This window comes from Drosophila guanche, unplaced genomic scaffold (assembly GCF_900245975.1).
Source record: "Drosophila guanche unplaced genomic scaffold, DGUA_6, whole genome shotgun sequence".
NCBI classification, from domain to species: domain Eukaryota; kingdom Metazoa; phylum Arthropoda; class Insecta; order Diptera; family Drosophilidae; genus Drosophila; species Drosophila guanche.
Genome location: NW_022995747.1, coordinates 1,851,698 through 1,865,278, shown reverse-complemented (window position 1 = coordinate 1,865,278; position 13,581 = coordinate 1,851,698). Strand labels below are relative to the sequence as shown.

Genomic DNA, 13,581 nt, shown 5'->3' with positions numbered 1-13,581 from the left:
ATTCCTGCAATCGCTTTATGCACATCCGCAAAAAACGAACTTTTAAGAATTATGAAATAAATCAAAGGCCTTTGCTGTATGTGAGTGTTTAACAGAAATTTACATAAGTATAAACATTCGAGTGCGTATGGTTGAATAGTTTTCCACTCATGCCCTAAGCTCGCCATGTATCCAATCAACGTAGGAGGCCACACGAGTGTAGACATCGGGCCAGTCGGGATTTGGGCATGGAACTGGGCCAAAGGACACCAGGCCGCCCAGTAGATAGCCACCATTTTTGTACAACATCAGGGGTCCGCCCGAGTTTCCATGGCACTCGTTGGAGTTGGCGGCGCCGCACAACTGCGAGGATTGGAGGTGCAGATTTTGGCGGGCATATTTTTTCTGGCACTCCTCAATGGAGGTGATCGTCACAGTGCTCTTCTTCATGCGCGAGCTGGACTTGGCCTGCCAGCCGGCAACCTCGGTGATCAGACCCTCCAGTTCGTCGGCACGCAGCTGCTTGTTGGGCAGACAAATGGGCTCCACGAACTGGTTGACAAGGGCTGGCTGGGCCAGGCGTATCAGGGCAATGTCATTCACCTGGCTTTCGTCCGTTCTATTGTACAGCGGATGGCTGATGACCTGCTCCACGCCAATATCCTGGTAAACGGGCGCACAGTCGGCCACGTTAGTATGCTCTTGGAACTGACAGTCCGGATTCGTACTTGTGTCCCATTCCCCCAGCCGCACGGCGCTAATCTGCAGATTATTGGCCGCAGCACTGGTCACACAGTGTGCCGCCGTTAACAAGTAGCGGTTGCTTATCAGCACTCCACCGCAGGCATGAATCTTCTCGTTGGACGCTGCAAAAGGTTGAGGAGTGACCATGGCGGAAATTTGCTATCTGGGGTAGACCCACTCACCCTTTGTGTATTCGATTAGTGCCAGCCAAGGGAACTCCTTGATGCGCGTTTCCGTGACATTTGTGCGCTGCCATCTCACGGAGCCGCAGTCCTGGGGCAGCAACGGATGTTTGAGTGAACCCAGGCCATCCGTGCTGGGACAGCAGACCTGCAAATCATTGGAGAGATGACAGCAATTAAGCAAAAGAGCCCGAGTCTCTGTGTATACCTGTACATCACGTCCGCGTGCACCACATTGATTGTCGCGCAACAGGATGCGATCGCTTTGGGCCAAGTTCACGGATGACAATATCCTCATAAAGTATTCGCACTCCCTGATGGAGATGCAGTGGCCAGGCGTTCTTCCATTTTGGGTCTTCGATATACAGTTACCTGTGCTCTGAGCTGCAATTTGACATGGAAATTTCATACAGAGCTTAGTTCATTGCCTTCCCGCCCCCCCGCCTACCGGTCAAGCTCAATGCCAGCGAGTAAATAATAGCAACGCATAGAACCTCCGCAGCGGCTGTGCTTCGGTCCGAAAAAGTTCTCATGGCGCGACGGATTGATCAGAGATCTACGAATATTAATCTGAGCCGATGTGGGCTGGCGATCGACTCGACGGGCGTGCGACAAGACTTGTGACTGAGGCTGGGAATTTGAATTGAGAGTTGTTAGACTTGGGAATGGGAAAAAAACCCCAGAGAGCCCTCATCTAGAGCCAGCGGCTGAGCCAGATCCAGATAACATAATCGTAATTGTGCAATTGGGTGACCCATGCTTTTGGTTTAATATTGTTTTCTCAATCGTCCGTCCCTCCAATGGACACAGAGATTAATAGATGCTCTTCTCCTTTGAAATATTTTAAAAACGTTATCAATTTCAGTTTTGACTGCGCGGTACGTTATCGAACCCAGCTGTCTGGCAACTCCGCACACAATCACACCCAAATTACTCACGCACCCACACAGTTGCACAGAGTTGTCCGCCATCTTAGTTGCGTGTTGTCTTCTCTCTTTCGAAGCGAAAATTTAATAATAAAACGCATTTAAAGCGATGCCCAATTAACCAAAACACAAAAAAGTGCTACAAAATATATTTACCTACAGCTGAGAGATCATCTGGAGTTTGCAACTAAAAGATTTCAAGGCGAAAATTGCATTTGAAAGTGGAATTACAGGGCGAAGAAAAAATTCCCAGGTCTGTGCTGGCGTAATTGGCAATATGTGTGTCTGTACATGTGTGCGCGCTGTGGTATATGTGAATGTGTCTGTGAGACGCTGCTTAGAGTTGCCAACGTACCGGTAGCTTCCATTGTAAATGCGTTTATCACAAAAAACAGACCACAAATGTTCCAACAAAAGTTATTAATAATAACTTTGGTAATTGCTCTCTAGACCACTGCATGATTTGCGTTGAGTATTTCAGTCATTTTATGCAGTATCGCCACCGTGCGCTCAGTCGACAACCCTGTCGATGGGAAGGGTACTCAAACAACAAAAACCAAGTATATTGCGCGCGGCGCTGCGGCGCCAGTTTAGTTTGGCTCGTCATCAGGTTGGGTAAATTTTTTTCTCGCTCTCGGTGCTCTCTCTCTGAGTGTGTGTGCAGCCTGTGCATGTGTGTGTGTGAGCTGAGTGTTGCGCTGATTGCTGGCAGTGACGCATTCTTGTTTTGCATCAAAGAAAAAGACAGCGCGCATTGATTACTCGGTGTATATGTGCAGATGTAGAATGAATCTAACAGCAATTAAATATAGTTGATCAAAATCATTCATAGTTATTCCACCGTAGACCCAAGCAGTGCATGTGCAATTACACGGTGCGAATACACAAGTGTACGGTACGGCCGGATAAGGTGGGGGAAACAAAGTGAAAAAGGAAGAGAAAACGAGAAAAAGGGCGAGGGCGACACCGCCTTTGAAAACGGTTGGAGAGGAACCAGCGAGAATAAAAGAAATCATAAAAACGCCGGCAACAGCGGTTTTTGAGTGCGCTCCACATATGTACATACATACGAATACAATAAATAGTGCGAAAACGGATGACAAACAAAACGCTAAAACGGAATTCAAAACGCGTTCGTCGCGCTACTTCCCCCAAAGTTCATTTACACGGAATTTGTAATTTGTTTTGTTTAGTTTTTGTTGATTTGTTTATTGGCCTCTCCCTCTCTCACGCAAATGAGCACATATGCATATGTAAATATGTATGAATACATGCTGGCATCAGATGTCCGTGTGTGGTGCTCTTAATATCGTTTTCCGACAGTCATGATTATCTCCGAGCTGTGTCTGTGCCTTTGCGCGTGTGTGTGTTTGTTTTGCCAAAAAAAGTCTTGCGGCTCGAGAGACCCAGACAAACGTTATCTTTGGCTTTAACGGAACAGATGTATACATAAATATAAGTGTGTGTGTGTCTGTTCTCGGCTGGCTGTGTTTTTCCGCTAGTACCTGTGACAGCTGCTGCTTCGTTTCAGTGTGCACAGAAAACAACTGTAAACCGTTCGGAGTTTGGATTACTGTGAAAACGGATCTCTTATATTAAAGCTTGGATTACACTTAACAACAAAACGAAATAGTTCTCTCAACCTAGTTTCGGAATCGCCTCACATCTTGGAATAACTTATAAATGTACGGGGTCATACTTGGGTTCTGCTGGTGCTAACATTAAGCACAGTTTTGTAAACCTGTCTGGAAACAGAAGGAACAGGAAGTTATGCGTCTAACCTCGTTAACCTGGTCGTGGAGATGGAGCAACAGCAACCCACCATTGCACCGTCCCACCAGGCTCTATCAACAATCTATCCCCACCATCCCCCACATAAATACCGCTCTGGCAGTGCAGAAACCTCAGTGGGAAGTGGACGGACGGGCCTACGTACAGCGCCGCTGAAGTGGAGCCTGAGAGCTCGTCTGGCTTCGCTGGCTGCCTTGCTACCTGCCTGCCAGGCCGCCTCTTGGTGCTCTGCCTTTTGCCTCCATCTGCCGACGCTGCGGTTTCAGCCTGCCTCTGCCTCCAACTGACGTTCAGCCTGCCTTTGCCTGTGCCTCTTCTGCATATTCTCCCTCTTCTCTCATTTGGCAGTGGTAGTCGCTGTCGTCATTATGTTATATAGCTTTTTTTTTATATTTAGCTTTACACAATTTAGCCTTCAGTTTCCGGTTATGAAGGAAGCAGCAACGACAGCAAACGGGTTCGGGCATGCCGTCTCCGTCGCCTTTCCTGCATTCGCAATGTGCATTCAAATGTAATTTTAGTTTTGCGTCGACAGATGCTGAATGAATGCTGAATGCTGGATGTTAAGTTCCTGAAGGGTCCCAAAGAAGTCTGCCCTTCCAGAGTATTTTGAACTACAAATGTAGTACATACAATCGGTTCAGTCCACTGGTACTTCTATACGTACAAATATCTCTGGTTCTTTATGTTGTAAATTGTAGCTGTTGCTGTAGCTCAGTGAGCGTAACGCTGCAAACGCTTTGCTCTCGTAATTAACCTCTCGACCGGCTTTCTGCCTGCCTGCCTAGCAGCCTGGCTGTAGTTGTGGCTGCGGCTGGGCATAGGCTCTATAGAGCTCGTTTACCGAGCAGACATTTCAGCAGACAAAGTTTCCTAAGCCAACCAACCTTCATGAGCCAGGGCCTTCATTTTCAACGTGGGGTTTCTTTAACATGTTGTGGCTGCCTGCGGCAATCAGAAGCAGCATCAACTCGGGAACCCGGGAAGTTCTGGGAAAAAGGTTGTCCAAAACCGTTGGACATTTCATTTCATGAATGCAGCAGAAATACCATAAGTCTCGCTTTGTTTTAAAAGTTGTGGAAAACTACCATTGCCCATGAGTTTTCCATGTTTTATTCCATTCCGTTTCTAGGCCCGCACCGTCTTCCTTTCGACAACAATTAGATATCTTTAAAAGATCTCTGATCTCATTTTCTTTTAAAGCTGCAACAACAATGATTTGTAAGGCTTCTACATGTTTTTCTGTTGTTGTTTTTCTGTTGTTGTTTTTGTAGTTGTTTTCTACCCGGAGTCCGATGTCTTGCCACTAGCTTTTCTGCCTCGACTTCTTTTGTCTCGGTATTCTTTGGCTTTTTCTTGTCTCTGCCTCTTATCATTCGACATTCGAGCGTGTTTCCAAGTCGGACGTAAAAAAAAAAAACGAGTTAACATTTAAGACCTAAAATGGCCAAAAACCTCGCGACTGGCTTTGCCAGAGATGGAGATGGACAAGAGAGAGAAGAGATAGACAGAGGGAGAGATCGCAGAGGAAGCAAACCATACCAAACAGAACGAACGGCTCGAACAGCAACAAAAGCAAACAATAACAAATTCCCAGCATCGTCATTATTTGCAATTATCGACAGTCTGCTTTCGTGTGGTTTCTCAGTTCGTTCTTTCTTTTATTTGTCTGTTAAAAGCAACTCGTTGTAGTCTTCTTGCTCTTCCTTTCTCTCTCTCTCTCTCTCTCTCTCTCTCTCTGGTAGATGGACTCTTGAGATCAAAAACCTTTAGTCGGAATTTATTTGATGTACTGGCCCGTGTTTCTGCTTTTCTGGCTTCTCTGGTGCGTGGTGCGTACGAGGTCTGGCTGTGTATTGTGAATTGCGAATGCGTATTCATTCGCTCGTCTTTAACCTTAAAGATTTCAATGCCGTGCGTATCGTGTTGCCTCCCCCGCCCCGTCTCGCCATCCTTCTCTTAGCGCATTCGACTCAACGGTTTTTCGCAATGAATAAATAAAACGAAATCATAAACAAAACTGTCACGTACACACTTGCGCTCAGGCACACGTATAAGAAGTGGGATATGAGGTGCTCTTGAATGCCTCAGCACTTGTGGGTGGGGGAGAACGAACTGTTTGTGTGTGTGCGTGTTAGCAGGGATTCTTGCAAATGCTTTCAAAGTCATTTCCTTCTTTCGCAGAACATGTTAAGAAAACATAAGCAAACAAAGAAGCAGTACACTCCCTCACCCTCATCCTCCCCCACATTTAGCGACAAGTTTGATGTTATTCGGGTGTAATCATGAAATGGATTTCCTCCCCTTAAGAAAAAAACGAGGGAAATGGAAATCAATATGTGTGTGTGTGAAACTAATCAAAGTGCAATGCAAATGAAAAAAACAATGAAGACATAGAAAGTGCACACTGTGACGAATACCTTTCATGAAGAGGGATTCATATTATTCATAATAGAGACACCCTACATAAGGCGATAAGTACAGGTGAAGTCACTCAGCCTCAAAGTTGTCTGCATGATGATATGATTTTGCACAGTCATAGTCCAAAAGTCCGAATTTCCTGGAAAGGGATTCACTTGAAACTTCCAGATCAGTTGGTTAGTTGGTAAAATTTTGTTGCTAAAGCAATCTGCCAAATTATTATGAAATTCTCAAGTTATTGAATCTTCTCTGCTCCTTCATTAAGATCGCCTGTCTGTTATATATCCCTTGCCTCGTTCCCTGAAAAAATCCAGTAATATGTGGTCCCCATTATCCGCTTATCTGGCTACACTGTGCAGCGTCTCTGACTCTGTCTCGCTCTTTTGCACTTGCGATCCGCTGCGATCCAGTGCTGTGGCGTGTAGCCCCAATAATTGTTGCTTTTCTAAGTTCAATATTATTCATTTATTTATACGCAATTTCTTTTGTTGTTGCTCATATACGGGTCTTTCCATGTGTGTATATATGTACATAGGGTTTTTAGTTATATGCAAATTTGTGCTCACAAATGTTCTCTATGCCGTCTAACCGGACTTGTGTGTATAGTATACCCACACATATGAATAATGTATATGCATGTCGATGTAGAATGTAATTATTATTTATATACTCTTGCAAGGCGGTATTTTGATTTTGAACAGATGTTTCCCACCCCATAAAACGAGTCTAAATATCTGTTTGGGTTTCCAGGCTGTGAAACCGGCAAGATCGGTTAGCATTAGCAGAAAATGTATGAGCCATCGCTCTATAAGGGTATCAAATGCGTCGTAGCGCGAAACCAACCTATTATTTCCTTCTAGTTAATTGCGAATGCGCTTTATTATCAGCATTTGTTATTAGCATTAACGGTGGTGGCTGGATGGGTCTGGATGGGGAGGTAGAGTGACTGCGACGTTCAGAGCGGAAGAGAGAGAGAGGCCAAAAGAAAGCAACGAACGAGCGAAAGAAACAGATATATTTATTTTGATTGTAGTTTGTTTTTATTATCGCATTCGTTTCTCCTTCAGTCCCGTCCCTCAGCCACTGTCAATGTATGTGTGAGAGCGTGTCGTAGAGTGAGAGAGAGCGAGGGACAGTGTGTAAATCAGAGAGCCTTTGTAGGTGTGTGTGTGTGTGATTGTGAGGGTGAGAGTGAATGCATGTGTAACTGCATTTTGGAGAGCACGTGACAACGCCCTGTTATGACGTCTCAGGCCGGCTGCTGCTGCTTTTATTTCCGCTGACTTATCGATTCTATATTGCATCCACAGATCAAATAAGAAAAGTAAAGCGACGAACCAACAAAATAATAGACAAGGCACCAAGCAGCAGCAACAACAGAAACAGAGGAGACAGCGGGGACATACAGAAGAACGAGGAGAGGACAAACAGAAGAGAGCGGCAACGGCTTCACATTGGACATGTCATGTCAGCAAGCGTCCAGATTTCATCCAGCCACAACAGCAGCAGCAACAGCAACACTAGCTAGAAACACAGCCACGAAGAGAATTGCCACAGCAACAGCGGCAGCTTTAAGCACAGCAGTAGCCGCAACAGCAGCAGCCACGCTGACGCCCGGGGAGAGCGTCGCCGGCAAGACGACGACAGAGGACTCGGATCCGTATGCATTCACAGAGACCGTTTCAGTCGCGCCGCCAATTCTATTCAATGCACAGGTAAGTGCCATAAGTGGGACGCATTGTCGGGCCGTGCCTTTTGTAGACAATCCAAACAATGCACCCAGTTGCAGTTATAGTTGCAGAATAGGCACTGCCCTGCCCCCACCACAGCAAGGGCACGACAAGAGTTGTTAACCCTTTTATTTTTTTTTTCATGTCAAACTCTTACACGTATCTTTTGTCTTTTTTCGCGTTTGTAGAAATCGCGAGCCCGCCTAAGCGAAAACAACAAGAGCAACGGCAACAGCAGCAACAACAATAGGAGGCTAGCAGCAACAGCTGCTGGGGCAAGCAACAGAAAGGCCAATCTTGTGGCACAGCTGAATGCCACAGCAGCAGCCGTAGCAGCGGCAGCAGCATCAACAGCAAAGGCGCAGGCGTCTTTAGCAACAACAACAGCAGCAACAGCAACAACGAATTTCAATAATGTCACGCAATCTCAGAGACAGCAGCCAGCATTGTCGCCGTCACAGTTGCCGCTGCAAGCGCAAGCGTCACCGAAGCGGGCTACCAACGTCTGCATCGTTCGGCCGCAGCAACAGCAGCAGGAGAAACTAGCAGCAGAGGCATGCCAGCAGCCGACAACGCCGCCGCCGCCACTGTACTCCCACACGCCCTCGCTGTGGCAGACGCCGCTTATTCTGGACACCAGCCAGAAGCATCAGCCGCAGCCGCAGCAGCAGCATCCGTACCAGCAACAGCAGCAGCAGCATCATCATCAGCTCCAGGCTGTGTCCATTGCATTGGTCAGCCCGCCAACATCGCCCGCCTCGTTACCCTCGCCCACACTGACGCCCACTGCAGCTGTGACCGCCATGGTGGCACCGATTGTCTCGCCCAAGGGTGGCCTGCCACTTCCGCCGTCGAAGTTCCATCACACCACCCTGGCCCAGCACTTGCAGAAAGTGGAGTGCCTGAAGAAGAAAAAGTCTTTGCCGCTGACATGCCAGAACAACAACAACAACAACTACAATAATAATAGCAAGCAACATAACCACATGGTAGAGTCACTAAACAAGACGATAGGAACGGCCACCTACAACCTGACACAGCCGCCACCACTGACGGTGTTCAATACGGGAACAGTCCAAGCGGCGGCTCATCCTCCAGCTGCCGCTCCTCCACAGAAACAGAAACATTCCACCAGCACCTTGGATGACAGCGATCTCAATGAGATACCCGTCAATGTTATCTTTCGCAAGCCGCCAGTTTTGATGGCCGGTACGGGAGTGGGCGGAGTAGCAGCAGCCACAGCAGGACAAAAGCAGCCAAACGGAGTCAAGTTGGTGCTTCCACTGACGCCGCCAACTCCGCCAGAGGTGACCACACCACCGCTGCTGGCTCATCGATTGCCGCAGACAGCTGGCGGCATTCCTGCATTGGCGCCCAGCTCCAAAGTCTCTTTGCCACCCGCTCCATCTGCTGTGCACGCTGCCGGCCCACTGTTGGTCGTCTCAGCAGCAGCCAGCCAGGCAATGTCTCTGGTTCACACACCCACACCCCTCACTCCGCCCGCAACTCCTGCAACAACCATAAAAACAGAACAAATGTCTTCCAAAGTTGCCAATGCTAATGCTGCCGTCAATGCAAACGCTGCGCCAAAACGTCAAACGCCAGGAGCTGCTGCTGACGGCAGAAAAGGCAACAACAAAACCAACAATGCAGCGAGTGTCGCCAAGAAAAACTTAGCGTCAAAGCCACCGGAACCAAAAGCGATTTCCAATCCGAATCCGATTGCAGACAATGCTGAACCTGCTGTGCGGCAGCGGCGTCGCAAGGCCGCCTCCAAGCGTTACTCAGCGACGATCAATGAGAATGAGTTGACGGACAATGCCACGGACTCGCCGTACTGTGTGCAACAGCATTGGATGCACTCCACCGGCAGGGATGTGGTCCTCGACACTCCTCTCTCGCCCAGCAATCGCCGCGAGGAACGGATTGCCGTCCGCAAGGGTATGCTGAGGCGACAGGCGCTGCAGCTACTGTCCACGCGTTCCCTGCAGGATTTGCCAGTGCGAGCGGCTCGCCAGCGTCTACAGTGCGTCCAGAATATGTTGGTCAAATATCAGGATCACGCAGGACAACAGCAGGGCATGTGAGTGGATGTTTGTCTCTTTTTTTTCAGCACTGAAATTAATCGAATTTTTCTTTCTTGCAGTGGAATTGGCAATCGCTGTCTTGTGGCCACCTGTGGACTACCCACGCTCACCATGGCCGCTCACTGTGAGCGCCACATTGTGAACAACAGCACACAGCAACTGTTCCAGCCATGTGCGGCATGGCGCATGGACGGCACAGCCTGCCTGGCGCCTGTCTTCGATGTTCTGCATACGCTGCCCCTGTGCACCTTGCACAGCCACCTGCGTGCCGGCCTTGAGATGGTCAGGCCAACGGCCAAGCTAACTGCCGCGAATCTGCCCTTGGCAGGAGTGCCACTGGCAGTGTCAGCACCAGCTGTCGGCATGGCAGGCAAGCGCAAACGCAAGGCAAATCCCAATCCTGTGAGCCGGCCGCAGAAACGGGGCAGGAAACCGAACGCTGAGCAGCAGATGATGAGCCACCAAATAACCACGCTGCCGATGATGCCATCGGCAGTGATGCAACGAAAGAGCAGCACCACATCGCTGGAGTCCATAGCCAGTAATTCGCAGTGTTCATCGGCCAACTCTCATTCCCAGCTGTCCTACTCGCCGCCCACAGCCACACCCGCGCCAGTTCCAGTGTCTGCACCACAGCCGCTGCCCGGTTTGTCACACTTGTCCATACCTCCAGCGCTAGCTCCTCTGAGCGGTGACTACCAACCGAAGCCACAGCAGCAGCAACATCAGACGCCACTGTTCAAGTTCGAGTCTGATCCGCAGGTGCAGCAGCTGGAGAGTGGCCTCAATCTGCTGGCCAGTGCCAATATCAATATAAAGGCCGAAGAGATTAGCCAAATTGTGGCACAGCTGGCGGCTGCAGGTGGGGATCTGCAGCCACAAAACCACCTACTCAACAACAACAACAATAGCCTACACTTTAACAACAACAATATGAGTTACACCAACAACAACAATAGTTTCCCCTCGTTCAACGCAGCCTTTGGCAATGCCATTGGCCAGCCAACGCACAACGGGCAGCACACGACCTTGGCTCTGGCCAACACTGCGAGTCTGCTGGGCCAGGACATGTTCGGCATATGCGAGAACAGTTCGGCGTATGCCAGCTCCGAGGACACGGGACTGGGTGGCCTGAGCGAATCGGAGCTGATTGGCGCTAACGATGCTGGTACGTACCTTTGCATTGCCTCCTTAGCAGAACTCTCGCTAACTGCTGAACCTTTATTTGATCTTCCAGATGACATAGCATTGAATGGCGCCCACTTGCTGGAGGAGCACGATCTGGTAAATGTGTTCGACACGCTGCCGGACGATGCCTTCAACGAGCTATTTCAATCCGGTGTGTATTTAACAGCAATTTTACTTGTTTTGTTTTTCGTTGTACTAATTAATGTGTGCCCTCGCTGCCATTGCAATCGCTGTCCTGTCCGCCTGCCCGCGCAGTGCAACAAGCCGAATGCGAGGCCATGGATCGGGCGCTCGAGATCGCCGACAAGAACCTCAAGTGTCTGCAACAGACGATTGTCGGCTCCGAGGACAATGACCTGCTTAACGATTTCCTCGATGATATGTTAGCCGACGGTGTGATTAGCTCAACGAACACGTCCGGCATCGATGCCGCCACGCTGTTCGTCGACAGCAGCAGCGGCGGCGGCAACAGCAGCAGCAACAGCGCAAATAGCAGCTGCACGCCAGCCTCCGCCTCCGTGGCGGACATACGCGGCCTGGTGCAGACCTAAGACGCGGTCCCGGTCGAGGACCAGGTCAAAGGCTATAGCTGGCACACAACTAGCGTCACTTTCAAGCGATCTTTCGAGCTATAAACTGAAACTGCACTTCTGAGCAGCTTTCGTAAAGAGTTTTCGTGGTGTTTTCGGCAACATTTCTCACCAGATTCTGGTTCGGCACACACTTCTATATATATTTATATATATATATGTATATGCTGCTTTAATGTACATTCGTGTATCATCTCCTGCACACATATGCATTATGGAAATCGTATAGATATGGGGTTTAAATGTAAAAAATCAAAACAAACAAAAAAAAAAACTACAAAAAATTCTAAAAAATTGAGAGAAAAAAAATTTCGATAAAATATTTAATGCAATTTAAACAACAAATACCTAATAAAAGAAACAAGCAAGAATGAAAATGTATGGCGAACACACACACACACACACACACACACAAGACACATACATACAAACACACAGCCGTAGCATTATAAAAATCTTAATGTAAACAAAAACAACTTGAGAATTGTTGAGTTCAGCTTTATTATACATAAACATAGAAATCAAGCAGACAGAAACAGATAAACATATAGAAAGGAATCAGAAATCAGACAAGAGAAAACGCCAGAAGGCAGAAACTTGGCAAACAAATTTCGATTTTCAATTAAATTCGCTGGCATTGATGGAATCAGAAGCAATTAAATCTGCCCATCAATCATCATTCAGCCAAGTAATCAACTTAATTTGTTTAAACCATTTTGTGGGAGCGCATTTACAGCAGAAAACACTTTACACTCGAGATCGAGATCAAAACAAGGAAATACAGAAACAGAAGCATAAGCATAATAATTAATGTTAGTTAGTTTTGTGTTTTATAATTGATTTGTACACACACACACAGCTCCATTTACACACACACACACACACACACATACAACGTACAAGGGACTAGTTTGAAAACCGCGAATCGTATTACTAAATATACATACTATATACTTATATAAAACATATATAAATATATATATATATACAACAAATACTATATATATATATGAAACACCATACAACTTAAGAGTAAGCTTTAATTTAAACCATAAAACTCCCCCCCACACTTCCCCAAAAAATAAAACAAAAAAGAGAGAGAGAAAAATCAACAAAAAATAATACAAAAGAAACTTTAAAACTCGATTTTAATTTAGCCTAAACAATTTTAAAAAGCAAAATTAGGCTGCCCCCGAAACAAACCCAAAATCAACGTTTTTGAGTTTTTGTAACTTGCGATTCTTCTGTAAAATATTCAAGTATAAATAGAACTTAAAGTAAATTGTAATTTTCTTTAGTTAGTAACACACACACACACACACACACACACGTAATTTATATATAAAAAGGGGCATATACGAGTATATAGTATATATATTATATTATATATCTACAAATAACGAAACACATATACACAAAAAACAACATGCAAGAAAACTGTTACGCTTTAAAATACGATATAAAAAAAGGAACTCACAACCAATCAATAACCCCACAGCCGCCCCAACAGACTTATCCCCGAATCATTTCATTCCAAACAGAAACACACAAAAAACCCAAATCATCTTCCCCGACATTGTAAGTTTTCATTTCTCATCAGTCGTCTAAGCAAGTATTAAATGAATGAAAAAACAAAAGTTTCGTTTAATAAAACCCTGGATAAACCCCATTGTATTTGTATATGTATCACATGCATCGACTTGGCATTATGTTGTAGCATCCATCATCAGAACCCCACGACACACACACAGACACAGACACAGCACACTCATCAGGCTAACCCTTTGGGTTTGGCAATCATTTACGGGGGAAGTTCTTGAAGGAAGATGGAACTACTTTAAACATAATGGAAACTCTGTAATATATTATATGATATGATATGTGTAACTCCCGCACTCTCACTCTCTATCTCTATATGCATAGATGTAACTGAACTTGTATGT

General features: G+C 46.6%; 2 protein-coding genes across 3 annotated transcripts; one reads left to right on the top strand and one right to left on the bottom strand.

Annotated features, from left to right (window-relative positions):
* Window positions 1-79: 79 nt before the first annotated feature.
* LOC117583833 (serine protease easter) lies at window positions 80-1,523 on the bottom strand. The gene is made up of 4 exons (XM_034272427.1): window positions 1,354-1,523; window positions 1,114-1,289; window positions 906-1,053; window positions 80-845 (listed from the first exon to the last, which is right to left on the bottom strand). Exons 1-4 carry the CDS (start codon window positions 1,436-1,438, stop codon window positions 148-150), a joined length of 1,107 nt encoding a protein of 368 aa, XP_034128318.1. The 5' UTR covers window positions 1,439-1,523; the 3' UTR covers window positions 80-147.
* Window positions 1,524-1,860: 337 nt separating this feature from the next.
* LOC117583832 lies at window positions 1,861-11,910 on the top strand. Of its 2 annotated transcripts, XM_034272426.1 has the most exons (7): window positions 1,862-2,084; window positions 7,354-7,758; window positions 7,962-8,418; window positions 8,455-9,856; window positions 9,920-11,028; window positions 11,098-11,199; window positions 11,304-11,910. In XM_034272426.1, exons 2-7 carry the CDS (start codon window positions 7,504-7,506, stop codon window positions 11,597-11,599), a joined length of 3,621 nt encoding a protein of 1,206 aa, XP_034128317.1. In that variant the 5' UTR covers window positions 1,862-2,084; window positions 7,354-7,503; the 3' UTR covers window positions 11,600-11,910. The 2 variants fall into 2 exon arrangements, with proteins under 2 accessions (XP_034128316.1, XP_034128317.1); XM_034272425.1 differs by having other exon boundaries at window positions 1,861-2,084; window positions 7,962-9,856.
* The last annotated feature ends 1,671 nt before the right edge of the window (window positions 11,911-13,581 follow it).

Excerpts from the sequence above, each read along its gene's own strand:
- LOC117583833 (XM_034272427.1), bottom strand. The coding sequence starts at position 1,438 with ATGAGAACTTTTTCGGACCGAAGCACAGCCGCTGCGGAGGTTCTATGC. Across the intron at positions 1,290-1,353 it reads GCTGGCATTGAGCTTGACCG|CTCAGAGCACAGGTAACTGT; the intron begins GTAGGCGGGGGG and ends GTCAAATTGCAG. Across the intron at positions 1,054-1,113 it reads CACGCGGACGTGATGTACAG|GTCTGCTGTCCCAGCACGGA; the intron begins GTATACACAGAG and ends AATGATTTGCAG.
- LOC117583832 (XM_034272425.1), top strand. The coding sequence starts at position 7,504 with ATGTCATGTCAGCAAGCGTCCAGATTTCATCCAGCCACAACAGCAGCA. Across the intron at positions 9,857-9,919 it reads GCAGGACAACAGCAGGGCAT|TGGAATTGGCAATCGCTGTC; the intron begins GTGAGTGGATGT and ends TCTTTCTTGCAG. Across the intron at positions 11,200-11,303 it reads CAACGAGCTATTTCAATCCG|TGCAACAAGCCGAATGCGAG; the intron begins GTGTGTATTTAA and ends CTGCCCGCGCAG.